This window comes from Hemiscyllium ocellatum, chromosome 11 (assembly GCF_020745735.1).
Source record: "Hemiscyllium ocellatum isolate sHemOce1 chromosome 11, sHemOce1.pat.X.cur, whole genome shotgun sequence".
NCBI lineage: Eukaryota > Metazoa > Chordata > Chondrichthyes > Orectolobiformes > Hemiscylliidae > Hemiscyllium > Hemiscyllium ocellatum.
This window is the reverse complement of record NC_083411.1, coordinates 58,799,686-58,812,271: the sequence shown is the minus strand read 5'-3', so window position 1 is coordinate 58,812,271 and position 12,586 is coordinate 58,799,686. Positions and strand designations below refer to the sequence as shown.

The following is a 12,586-nucleotide window of genomic DNA, read 5'->3' as shown; positions in this document are numbered from 1 at the left end:
ACAAGGCCATACCTGCTGCCAATGCATAACCTGATTTGCTGATAGGTGTTTTCTGTCATTGTACTGAATCACTAGTTGGAAACTTCCAGGCGGGATTCCCATTATTTTCCGTTGAAAGTCTTTGACCATTTTTGATCAATGTTGCCACATGTGCAACGCTGTTGGGGACATCTTTTCATTAAAATAACTTTTCATGCCAGTATATTAAAATACACTCATTCTGTTTGAAGCAACTGATATCCACGGCACAAGTCCGGCTGAATTACCTGAACATACTGAGTGATCTTCGAGCATATGGAGGGAAAACCTTTAACGCAACCCTTCTGGTACGTAGGGAGAAACAGAAACTGGCTCATTTTTTTAAACTAGACTTTTTTGTCATCTTTAATAAATTTCTAATGAAATGCAACTTCTTCAGCTGCAGGACAGCGAATCATTTATCACATTGTTGGTCGGAGCCAAATATGGTATCAGCGAAGTTGTTAACAGCAAACTCAATATTATAAACCAGTTAACAGACTTCAACAACATCCAGAAGTTGGAATTGACTTTTGAGTATGAGAAGATCAGCGTGGTGAACATCTACCTGGTGGATGTGAAGGTAAAGGCTATTGATGCTAACTGCTTGCTTGAACAAGGACTTAGTACATTTTCTGATACGGGTGTTGTCTGGTCAAATCCTTGCTGCTGTGACCTGTGCTGCAGTAACATTTGTTCAGCAATTATTCCTATCCTCAGTTTGCTAATGTTTTGCAATGAAGTTACTTGCGGGTGACTCTTACCTTTGCTCACTGTCAATCAGACAGCAGATGGCTTTAGTACGTAGCCGCACTGGCACGTCCATGATCCCAACATCAAGAGACCTGACTGCAATTTAACTCGGCCCTGAGCTAGGGAGGTCTCTGCATATTTCCAGCCAGGCCAGGCCAATCTGATCAAGCCCAGAAAGTGAAGTGAAGGAAAGGGAGGAGGTACTAAGGACATTTACCAAGGAAAGGTGGGATTTCTGCCTCTCTGCCAGCCCATCTTGCCTGTTTTCCCAGAATGCCAGTGACACTAATCTGCTGACACCGGAGTAATTTCCAAAGGCAGCAGTGACTAGGCCACTGCAGATCAGTGGAAGGCAGGCTCTTCGAGTCATAATTCCTGCCTCTCCAATTACAAATTAATTCTGTTCCTCTGAATCATTCAAGCAATTTCTCCAGCACGAGGTTAGACTGACTGGCTTCTAGCTCCTGGTTTATCCTTTGCTCCTTTTTGAATAACAGTACTACATTGGCTGTCCTCAAGTCCTCTGACTCTTCTCCTGGGCCAGACAGGTATAGAAAATTATTGCAACGTCCCTGATTTCGCCCCTTGCCTCACTCACCAACCTGGAATATACTTCATCCAGCCCTGGACATTTATCGAATTCTAAGCCAGACCACTCAGAGCTCTCTCTGTCAATGATAATTTATTTAATTGTATCACAGACCTTCTCCCTGATTTCTGTATGCATATTGTCCATTTCACAAGTGAGTACTGTCTGAAAGTGTTCTTTTGGAATCCTACCTACATCCTCTGACTCCCTGCCTTACTCTGTGGTCCCAATGGCACGACTCTTTTACTCTAACTGTAAACCAGTTTAGGATTTCCTTCTATTTTAATTGTTAGTATCCCTTCATGTCACCAATTTTGGTCTCCTATTCTCCATTTTAAGTTCCCTCTTGAACATTCAGTACTCCTCTAGGATTTCAGCTGTTTTCAGTCCTGGATATCTGCCATAAGTATCTCTTTATTCTCTAAATCCATTGCTGTGTATCCTTAGATATCCAGTGCTCACAGGATTTAATGCTCCCACCCCTTCTTTTATTGGAACACGGTGGCCCTGTACTCTCCATATTTCCTTCTTGAATGCGCCCCATTTTTCTGTGACATATTTGCCTGAAAGTTACAAGAAATTGTTGCATTTAAATATTAATGATTAATTGAACTCATCCCACTCCTACATTGGAACAGTGACTGTATCTGAAAAGTAATCTGTGTTTGTAAAGTGATGTCTAGTGGCTCTGAAATATGCTATATAAATGCAAAGTTTCTGTTCGGGAAGTTGGCAATAGTTAGTACTTGACAACACCAAGACATTTTTAATGATGAAGTTTAGGTTTTCATAATACAATCCACCTCTCCCATTCAGAAGAGGAATAAATCAAACCCCAGATATTATTCCTAATTGTAATAAATGTTGTTAGAAATTTGAAACGTTTTACATTTGCTTTCACTTCTCCTTTCTCTCTTTTTTTTGTCTGTATCCAAACAATTTTTCTTATTCTTTGTTTCTCTTTCTGAGCCCAATTTGACTCATTTGCCTGCCTGCTCTATTGTCCCTGCTTCTTTCTCAATCCTTGAATTTCGTGGTTAAAGAAATAGATTGTTTTATCCAGTATTTGCCCAGATCTCAGATTCCCTGTTGCCCTCACTTATCAACTCGCAATTTCAGCATTGTACAACATTTTCATGCTATAGATGAAGGAAAACAAATGAGGGAAGACACTGCACCCAGCAAATTCAAGGAAGCTAATGCTGAACAAAATCTTTAAAATGAGTGAGCTGATATCATTTTCAGGTTAGGTCTGTTAGTGGAAAAGTTTAATTACTGACTCTGTTTTTATTTACAGTCTCTGACGTTGGTACTGGAAACTCGTCATGCTAAAGACCTTGTGTGTTTGATTGCTGGATATCATAGGCTATATGTGAACTCAACAGACTCCATATTCATCTGGCCTGGCAACTATCAAAGTCAGACAACTGAAGAAGGTAATACATTAGTCGTTTCTTTTTAAAATAAGAATCCCAGTTTTATTCCTGCCATACTTTTGCCCAAGAAACACAGAGAGTGATAGATGCCTTGAATGCAGAGGTCGTAGAGACAGGCACGGTAGATTAATTTAAGGTGCATCTGGACAGATGTATGAGTAGGTGGGGAGCAGAGGGATATAGATGCTTAGGAATTGGGCGATAGATTTAGACAGCGGATTTGGATCGGCTCAGGCTTAGAGGGCCGAAGGGCCTGTTGCTGGGCTGTAAGTTTTCTTTGATCTTTGAAAGCAAACTTCCAAATGTGAATTTTGTTTCTATTGTCACTACCCCCAGGCAGAACTATGTTTTCTCTGCCATTTGTTAACATTCCAAATCCGACAAGGATGTTCTGAATACTGATTGAATTCTTGATTAATGTCAGCTTTTGTTAAGTGGCAACCTTTACATCCTGTGTGAAAGTTGCAGTTTCAAGTAACACTTGAAGACTCTCTCACTGACTGGATGCTGAACATTAAGACTTGGGAAAGCTTAGATAATTCTGTCTACTATTTGGAAAAAAGGGAAGGGGTTTCTCCTGGCATCTTGGTCTGTTGTACCAGACTTGGTGTAGTGCAACGTGACAAGATTAATTATTGGCCACAGAGAAAAGGCATCTCTAGGTAGATTGAATCTCCTATCCAGTTTTAAAGGGAGATGAGTGGGTCTGAGACTAGTATTTTATAATTTAAAAAGGGCAATTATGTATGCTCGAAAACTGCACACCTAAGATGAACTGGGACACTAAGTTCAGGAACAGACTGATATAGAAGTAAAGGTTAGATATTTAAGGGATATTTCAAAATAGGTATATTTAAGAGTAAATATATTCCTACTGTAAAAAAGAAGTTGCAAAGGAAGAACAAACCATCTATGGCCAACTTAAGAATTTAAGGAAGGTACTGAGATTAAGGAAGAAGTATAATATGATTAGCAGATCAGATATTGGACAGAAGATAAGGAATGGCACAGAATGACAAAAAGATGAATCAAGGGAAAGAAATTAGAGTATGAGAGGATGCTAACTAGAAAAGGAAGAACAGATAATGTGTTTTTACTAGTATTTAGAAAGGAAAAGATTAAGTAAGGTGAGTGGTCCTCCTGATAGTGAGAATGGGGAGAAATTAATATATAATAAATAAATGGCAGTTGAATTAAACAAATATTTGCTTCTGTCTTCACTATAGAAAATACAAAAACACTCTAGTAATAGCTGTAAATCAAAGGGAGAGAGAAACCTGGTGAAATTACAATTAAGAGGGAAGTGTGATGAAGCCAACAGGTAGACCTCTGGGCTGACAGGCTTTCAGGCCCATTTGGACTTCATCCTGGGTCCTTAAACAGAGGGACCAATGTGAAAGTCGAAGCATTGATGTTGATTTTCCAAAGTTTCATAGATTTGGATAAGGTTCTATTGGACTGAAGTGTAGCAAATGTTATGTCATTATTCAAGAAGGGAGGGAAAGAGGAAACAATTGACTTGTCACAGGGTAGGTGTCAGAATCATTATTGAGGAGCTCATAGCTGGACGCAACTCTAGCTATTTGGGAAGAATCAGCATTATTCTGTGAAAGGGAAATCGTGCTTAATCAATTTGTGTCAATCTTTGAAGTGTTAGCCTATGCTTTGGATAATGGAACCTGTAGAGATACTATACTTGGGTTTTCAGTGGGATTTGATGTGCCACATAAAAGATTATTGCACCAAATAGGACCCAAATATTAACATATTTGAATTGATAGAAGATTGGCTGGGTTCAAGTCACATCTGCTCCAGAGATGTGTAATAACATCACTGAGCAGGTTAATTAAAAATATCTAGAAGATTGACTGGCTGACAGAAAGAGAGAATGTGTTTGAAAAAGCTCTCTTTCTGATTGGCAGGATGATGAGTCCCAGAAGAATCTGTGTTGGGGCCTCAGCATTGAGAACAATGATTTAGAAATGGGGAGGAAAGCCATGGCAGCTAAACTTGCAGATGACTTAAAGATGGGCGAGGACGTATGTTGTGAAGAGGACATAAGGAGTTTTCAGATGGGTGTCAATCAATTGAATGAGCGCCCAAAAATTAGATTCTAGATTGGAGTGGTGCTGGAAAATCACAGCAGTTCAGGCAGCATCCGAGGAGCAGGAAAATCGACGTTTCGAGCAAAAGCCTGATGAAGGGCTTTTGCTCGAAACATCGATTTTCCTGCTCCTCAGATGCCGCCTGAACTGCTGCGCTTTTCCAGCACCACTCTAATCTAGAATCTGGTTTCCAGCATCTGCAGTCATTGTTTTTCCCCGCCCAAAAGTTAGGCCAATGTAGTATAATGTGGAAAAATTATTTAGTTTGCAAGCAGAATAAAAATAAAGCAGAGTATTACTTAAAGTAAGAACAACTGCACCATTTCAAGGAGCAGAGATATCTATATGTGATAGTGCATGATTCACAAAATGTTAGTTTGCATGTGCAGCACATAATTATGAAGGCTAATGGAATGTAAACATAAAGGTATTTTGCTTCAATTATCCAGGGAATTGATGACAGTACAGCTCTAATATTTCATGTAGTTTTGGTCTTCTCGATTAAGGAAGACCATAAATGTTTTTAAAACAGTTCAGAGGAGCTTTCTGAGATTGATACCTGGAATGTGCAAGTTGTCTTATGAGAAAAGGTTGGGCAGACTGCCTTGTTTCCTTTGGAGTTTAGAAGTGCAATCCTTGACAAGTTGGAAATGGAAATGGCCTGTCCTCTTGTGGGTGAATCAAAAATTAGAGGTCACAGTTTTTAAAAGGATACAATCTTTTAGAGCAGAGATTAGTGGGCGGCACGGTGGCACAGTGGTTAGCACTGCTGTCTCACAGCGCCTGAGACCCGGGTTCAATTCCCGACTCAGGCGACTGACTGTGTGGAGTTTGCACGTTCTCCCCGTGCCTGTGTGAGTTTCCTCCGGGTGCTTCGGTTTCCTCCCACAGTCCAAAGATGTGCGGGCCAGGTGAATTGGCCATGCTAAATTGTCCGTAGTGTTAGATAACGGGTAAATGTAGGGGTGGGTTGTGCTTCGGCGGGTCGGTGTGGACTTGTTGGGCCGAAGGGCCTGTTTCCACACTGTAAGTAATCTAATCTTCATAAGTGTTTTTCTTTCAGATGGTTGTTGGGGGCTGCGGTCATTAAATCCTTTTTAAGGCAAGAGTATTTTGCCTTATAAATATTTGTTAAGCAGGAGAATGAAAGGTTACCACATGGAAGTGGGGAAATGGAATTTAAAGCACAAATAGATTAATTATGATTGTATTGATTGGCAGAGAAGACTTTATTGTCCAAGTGACTCACATCTGTTCCCAAGTAGGATGTGCTTACATAGTTATAAAGCCCTACCTCTTCTCTTTGCTTTCCGTTCAGTCAATTTCCTGGACGTAAAGGCTCAGTTCCTTTTCTCAGTGTACATTTCCTGCTATGACATATCATCCACACAGTCAGTAAAGATAAAAGGCAGCTCACCCACCATCCTCTCAAGGGCAATTGGGGATGGGCAATAAATGTTGGTCATCCAGCAATGCCCTCATCACATGAATTAATGTATGAAAAAACACAGTGTAAAGGACAGGAGGACTCTTCTCTCAGACCCTATGAGATGTGTGTAGATTATTAGAAATCGAGGTTAACGGACTGTTCAGCTCCTGTGGGTGTTGTACCTAAGGGATGGTAACAATTTTCATGTCCAAGACAATCCTTCCATTAGACTGATCAGTTCTGTGGAGCACTAGCGAGGTTTGTGATTATTGGCATCACTTTCAGACAGTGACTCTTTGCAATGAAGTTATGATAGAAAATAAACTCATGTCAGTTTAAACACGTTTCCCTCTCAGAATGATATCAGTAGCAGCGATCTGAGAGAGATGAGTGAATCACAGTTGAGACACAACTCACATTTTCCAATGGCATTGCTCACTCTGACTTTATGCCAGCTAGGTGAGTTTCAGTTGCTGATAGGTCTTGTTAAAATTCCAGAATGTAGGAACTTACATTTTATCATATGTATCCGTAGGATCTAGAAAGTGTTGAAAGCTTATTCAAGGAATGTCTCAATCAGAAATATTGATCAAGAAATAGGATATCAAATTTTATTTACTGTAAAAGTTACTACTTTTCCTTTTAAATCATGAGTAATAGCCTGGCACTGTATTTGAGTGGTGTCCTGAAGCTGAATGAACACGTACAATTGGTATGACTTCAATATTGAAACTTTAACAGTTAAAGGCTCCACCCCAGGTATTTCCTTCAACTAACTCCTTGCAGACGGGATATCCTGTTTTTGTGAAGAAACTTATCCAAACAAACATTTTCAAGCAAAATAAATAACTTAAACAGAAAGGAAGAGCATAGAAGTTAATCATTGAAGTTTTTATAATTTTTTGTAATTCATTAATGGGATGTCATTTATTGCCCATTCCTAATTTCCAGGAGGGCATTTTAAGATGGCAGAATTCAGTTTTTAAAGAAATATTAGATGGTTCTTTCATCTGACCTTAGATGTAACTTTTTTGACTGTGCAGGTGACGAGGCCCAAAGATTAAGTGATTCAGAGTCATCATCAGACATTGAGTCTATAGATATCCACAAATTGAGAAATGGATTCATAGGGCCTCTGACTGAAGAAAATGAGGACATTGAGAACTCGGAAAGTGAGGCTACAGACAGTGACTGCTTACGGGAGAATATCCAGGAAGAGACCAGTTGCAGCACAGGGGATGTGTCTGATCTGAATGATGAAGCAACATGTCAGGGAGGACACTTTTGTGATAGAAGCTGTTCTGCTGACTCTATGGATGAACTGCAAACGGAGACTTCAGCTCCACACTCACATGGTGAGATTTCTGAAGATGATGACAAAGATTCTAACACTGAAGAGAGTGATGGTGAGCCAGTTACAAAGAAGCACTGTACCATGGAATTGAAAGACAGTTTTGAACAACCTTCAACAGACTCCTTAGCCTCTACTCCGACCCTTTCTAAATGCTTTGCATGTTTTACAAAGGTGGTTTGCTCTATTCCTGACCTCAGCCAAAGTGAGAACCCATGCACTGCAGAAGTTTGCAACCAGTGCCCCAGGAACGAGGACGACAGTTATGCAGAAGGGGACAAGTCTTGGAATTTGACAAGTCATGGCCTGCTCACTGAGTTACCACCTGCTATTGATGGGGACTTATACAGTGAGGTCCTCACTATCCCGATTCTGGCTCCTCCCCCTGACGAATTTTTCGATGCAGCTGAAAAGGTTACTCATGTGGAAGGTTCAGGTGACATCAAATTCAGAGGAACTGAAGCAGGTAGGTCTGATAGATGACAATCAGGTTTCCACTTGCTTCCATTTACCCCATACAACAAATTAAATGAAATCCAAAATATATTTGAACAGATTTTCAAACATACTTAAGAATGATGAATAATTAAAATATATTCTGTGTTTATTTTAATTCACTTATTACATGTTACCAATGCACCTTTATATACCTGACTAGTGATGACACATGAGGAACAGGTACTGAGTTCCAGTGATGGTATGGTTGCAGAACAAGAGTACATTTGTGATTTTGGTATATCTTCCCATTGAGGCACAATACTGGCAAGGGCACAAGCATTTAACCAATGAATCCTTGTTCTATTGAAAAATCCACTTATAAAAATTCACCCTAATGTGCCCCTAGAATCACTGGAATAAATCATTTCAAGGGGCAACTCCAGTACAAAAAATACATTTGATACGCTGATCATAAAATAGAAAGGAAGATAGAAACTTGAGGTTTTGCTCCTTATCCAATATTCAATTCATTTTATTTAAGATAGGGCAGTTCTTCTTTGTATAGCTCTATTGGTATATTCAAGAACTTATTTCAATACAGGTTGAAAATCAATTAACAATAGAGGCCAGTGATTACATGTATATGCTAAGAGTCATGTAGATGAAAATTAAACTGCTCTGTTAACTAGCAGAATAGTCACTGTTGTTTGATGTTTGGAGAAAGGATAAACAATATGTCAACAAATTAAATATTTTCTTTTGTTTTCTTGGTAGAGTTGGAGTCTGCTAAAATTAAGGGGATTGAAGCAAAACAAAATGTGCAGATAAGTCCAAGTCTTTTTGGCACAGGACTGGACATCAAAACTGTTGAATGCATCAAAGGTAAACCAGAAGAAATAAAATACACAACCACAGGAAAAAGACATTTTGCACCTGATGACGTATATGATGTAAAAGCTGTTCAATTGCAGAGTCATTCAAACAAACATGGAGATCGTATGCGTTGTAATGAAAAGAAACATGTTAAGACAAAAATGCATCGATGGAATACTCTTTCTTCTTTGACAAGTATCGAAAATGAACCTGCCTTGTTGGAAACTAAGCCTATTGGTCCATTAACATCCATTTCCACCTGTGCCAATGAAAAGGTCCAATCAGATTTAATGGAAATGGTGCCAGATACCATGGAAACAAAGTCAGTCACAGAAACAATACCAGTCATTACTCCAGTTTCAGTCAGACGTTACCCATGTGATTCAGGCATGAGAGAGGAATGTGCTTCTCATACAGAGACTACAGCAGGAGAAAAAATTAAACATTTCTCTTAAAGCTCAGCTGCCTGGAGGTGACTGCACCAATGTGGAGGAGTGTTCAAGTCCTTCAGGAGTAATTCTAGAGCTTGCTCATGCATACTCACAGAATCTAACAGAAGATGAGATGCATAATGTTACCACTGTGTCTTGCACTGATGAACAACAAACACAATAGGCATGAAAGACAAAGGGCAAGGTGAAGCAATTGTCAAAAACAACACAGTCCTAGAAATGGGAGATGAACATGCTCAGTAGATGAACAAGGATCAAAGTGGAACTGCATTCAGGCAAACTTTATATCAAGTAAACTCCAAGGAAAATATGTTCATCTCTGAAGAAGTGGTTAAAAATAGTCAAAGAAGAAGATCATGTTACCAAAATGATGATGGCACTATAACTTCACGGATGTATTCTATGGTGTCTACAGAAGATCTGACAGCACTGACAGAAAACTCAGTTCTGGAAGAGGAAATCTCCAGCAGGAGGAACTCATCTAAGACAGACAAAAAAAGCAAAGATGCTTACTCCCTTGACATATCCAGGTTACGTCTGAATTTAAACCGAGTCTCCTTTAAGACATTCGGCATGTTTAAACATTTAAAATCACCACACTTAGAACCAAAGATTGAAACTTGCGCAGTGAGGTCCCTTAACATTTCTGAGTGCAACACGGAGCCTGCAGAAGACAGCTCGAAAGATGACTTATCAAAAACAGAACAGATCTCTAACCAGACTGAGGCAAGTATAACTGAGATCAGTACATCGATAATTTGCCCTCAAGATAGAAACCTTCCTCAGGAAATATCTTCACTGACAAATACACCAAGGCAGCTTTATGAAGTAGACAACTCAACCATTCAGGAATCTGCAACTGCAACTCAGCAAAATGAATGTCCCTCCACCAAACTGAGCTGTCTCCAACAAATAAAAAATAAACACAGTTTGAATGTTGACTCCAGAGTTCAAGCTATCCTCACAACTGACTTGGATAAGGAAATAGATGAACAGCTCCCAATAAGTGATAAGGACACGTGTAGCTGTAAGATAGTACATGGGAATCGTTTTCGAGCACAGGGTACTGATGTTAATGACGAAAGCAAAGATTTAGCATATTCCATACGGCAGTGTTCACCAAAGACCACCCCACCTGATTCAGAAAACCACCTCTCTCAATACCTCACCACATTTACTGGGCAAAGTGAGAAATTCATGCTTACCAGTTGCTCCTTTGATTTTCCTAAAACTGATCTTACACCAAAGCTTGAAGGCTCCATTCTGTCACAATTCAAGGCTGAAAGATATAGCATGCCGAATGGGTTCCATCTGATACGGAACAATATCATGGAGCTACTCAATGTGCTGAAAGAATTCCCCAGAGAAAGTCATATTGAGGAAGAATGTGCAATACTTACTTCATCAATAAAGGAGAAATTATATATTGAAAGTGGAAAACTGATGTCTGCTGGCCAGAAGGGCATTAAAGTAGACCAGGCTCCTGTGGAGATGCTCCTGGGAGTTTCTGAAAGTTTCCAGGCCCTCATACAGCTAACAGCAACATGTCTCCAGTTCACGACCTGCATGCATTGCGCAGAACGTCATGCCGAAGTGGTCAATAACTTAAAAGACGTTTCTTTGACTTATAAAACCTTTGTGAAAATCTCTCAGGATGCATGCAGCAGGAAGTGTGATGACTTAAGAATGAAACTCCTGGCTCAAGTGTAATGCACTGACTGCTGATGTTTTCTGCCTGACGCAGTCATTCAAATAATATACCCCTGAAACACAAAACAGTGTTTGTAAAGTTTGGGCCATGAGAGAATATTATTAGAACAATTTAAAGAAAGATGTAGAATTGTGTGACAAGTACATGATCTGCACTAAACTCATCCCCTGGAAAAACATGCGCACTACAATATGACACTTTGATTGGCATTGGCCATATGACTAATAACAATCAGAACTCAAAGTTTGTGCGAAGATTTGTAGCTCGGGTGCTTGTTGCAGTGGTTCTGTTCGCCGAGCTGGAAGTTTTTGTTGCAAACGTTTCGTCTCCTGGCTAGGAGACATCATCAGTGCTCTGGAGCCTCCTGCGAAGCACTTCTTTGATGTTTCTTCCAGCATTTATAGTGGTCTGTCCTTGCCGCTTCCGGGTGTCAGTTTCAGCTGTCCGCTGTAGTGGTTAGTATATTGGGTCCAGGTCGATGTGTTTGTTGATGGAGTTTGTGGATGAATGCCATGCCTCTAGGAATTCCCTGGCTGTTCTCTGTCTGGCTTGCCCTATGATAGTAGTATTTTCCCAGTCGAATTCATGTTGCTTGTTGTCTGAGTGTGTAGCTACAAGGGATAGCTGGTCGTGTCGTTTCGTGGCTAGTTGGTGTTCATGTACGCGGATTGTTAGCTGTCTTCCTGTTTGTCCTATATAGTGTTTTGTGCAGTCCTTGCATGGTATTTTATAAACTACATTAGTTTTGCTCATGTTGGGTATTGGCTCCTTTGTTCTAGTAAGTTGTTGTCTGAGCGTGGCTGTTGGTTTGTGTGCCGTTATGAGTCCTAGGGGTTGCAGTAGTCTGGCTGTCAGTTCTGAAACACTCCTGATGTATGGTAGTGTGGTTAGTCCTTTTGGTTGTGGCATGTCCTCGTTCCATGGTCTATCTCTTAGGCATCTGTTGATAAAGTTGCGCGGGTATCCGTTTTTGGCGAATACCTTGTATAATTATCCCTAGTAGCCACACACTCAGACAACAAGCAACATGAATTCGACTGGGAAAACACTATTATCATAGGGCAAGCCAGACAGAGAACAGCCAGGGAATTCCTAGAGGCATGGCATTCATCCACAAACTCCATCAACAAACACATCGGACAGCTGAAACTGACACCCGGAAGCGGCAAGGACAGACCACTATAATGCCGGAAGAAACATCAAAGAAGCGCTTCGCAGGAGGCTCCAGAGCACTGATGATGTCTCCTAGCCAGGGGACGAAACGTTTGCAACAAAAACTTCCAGCTCGGCGAACAGAACCACTACAACAATCAGAACTGATGCAAGACATGTCCTCTTTCTATGGTAATGTAGTACTCTGCTGATTCTTCAGACTTCTACATGCATCATATAGACAGCATTTTAATGCTGCCCTTTCGAACTGAAACTGAG

General features: G+C 40.3%; 1 protein-coding gene across 1 annotated transcript in view; it reads left to right on the top strand.

Annotated features, from left to right (window-relative positions):
- Nucleotides 1–11,200, top strand: part of LOC132820021 (FERM and PDZ domain-containing protein 1-like) — an 87,843-nt gene extending 76,643 nt beyond the window's left edge. The window contains 7 exon segments of the mRNA XM_060831948.1: nt 231–326; nt 419–601; nt 2,658–2,796; nt 7,374–8,147; nt 8,894–9,001; nt 9,860–11,144; nt 11,146–11,200. Of these exon segments, the coding sequence (XP_060687931.1) occupies nt 231–326; nt 419–601; nt 2,658–2,796; nt 7,374–8,147; nt 8,894–9,001; nt 9,860–11,144; nt 11,146–11,200 (2,640 nt within the window).
- The last annotated feature ends 1,386 nt before the right edge of the window (nt 11,201–12,586 follow it).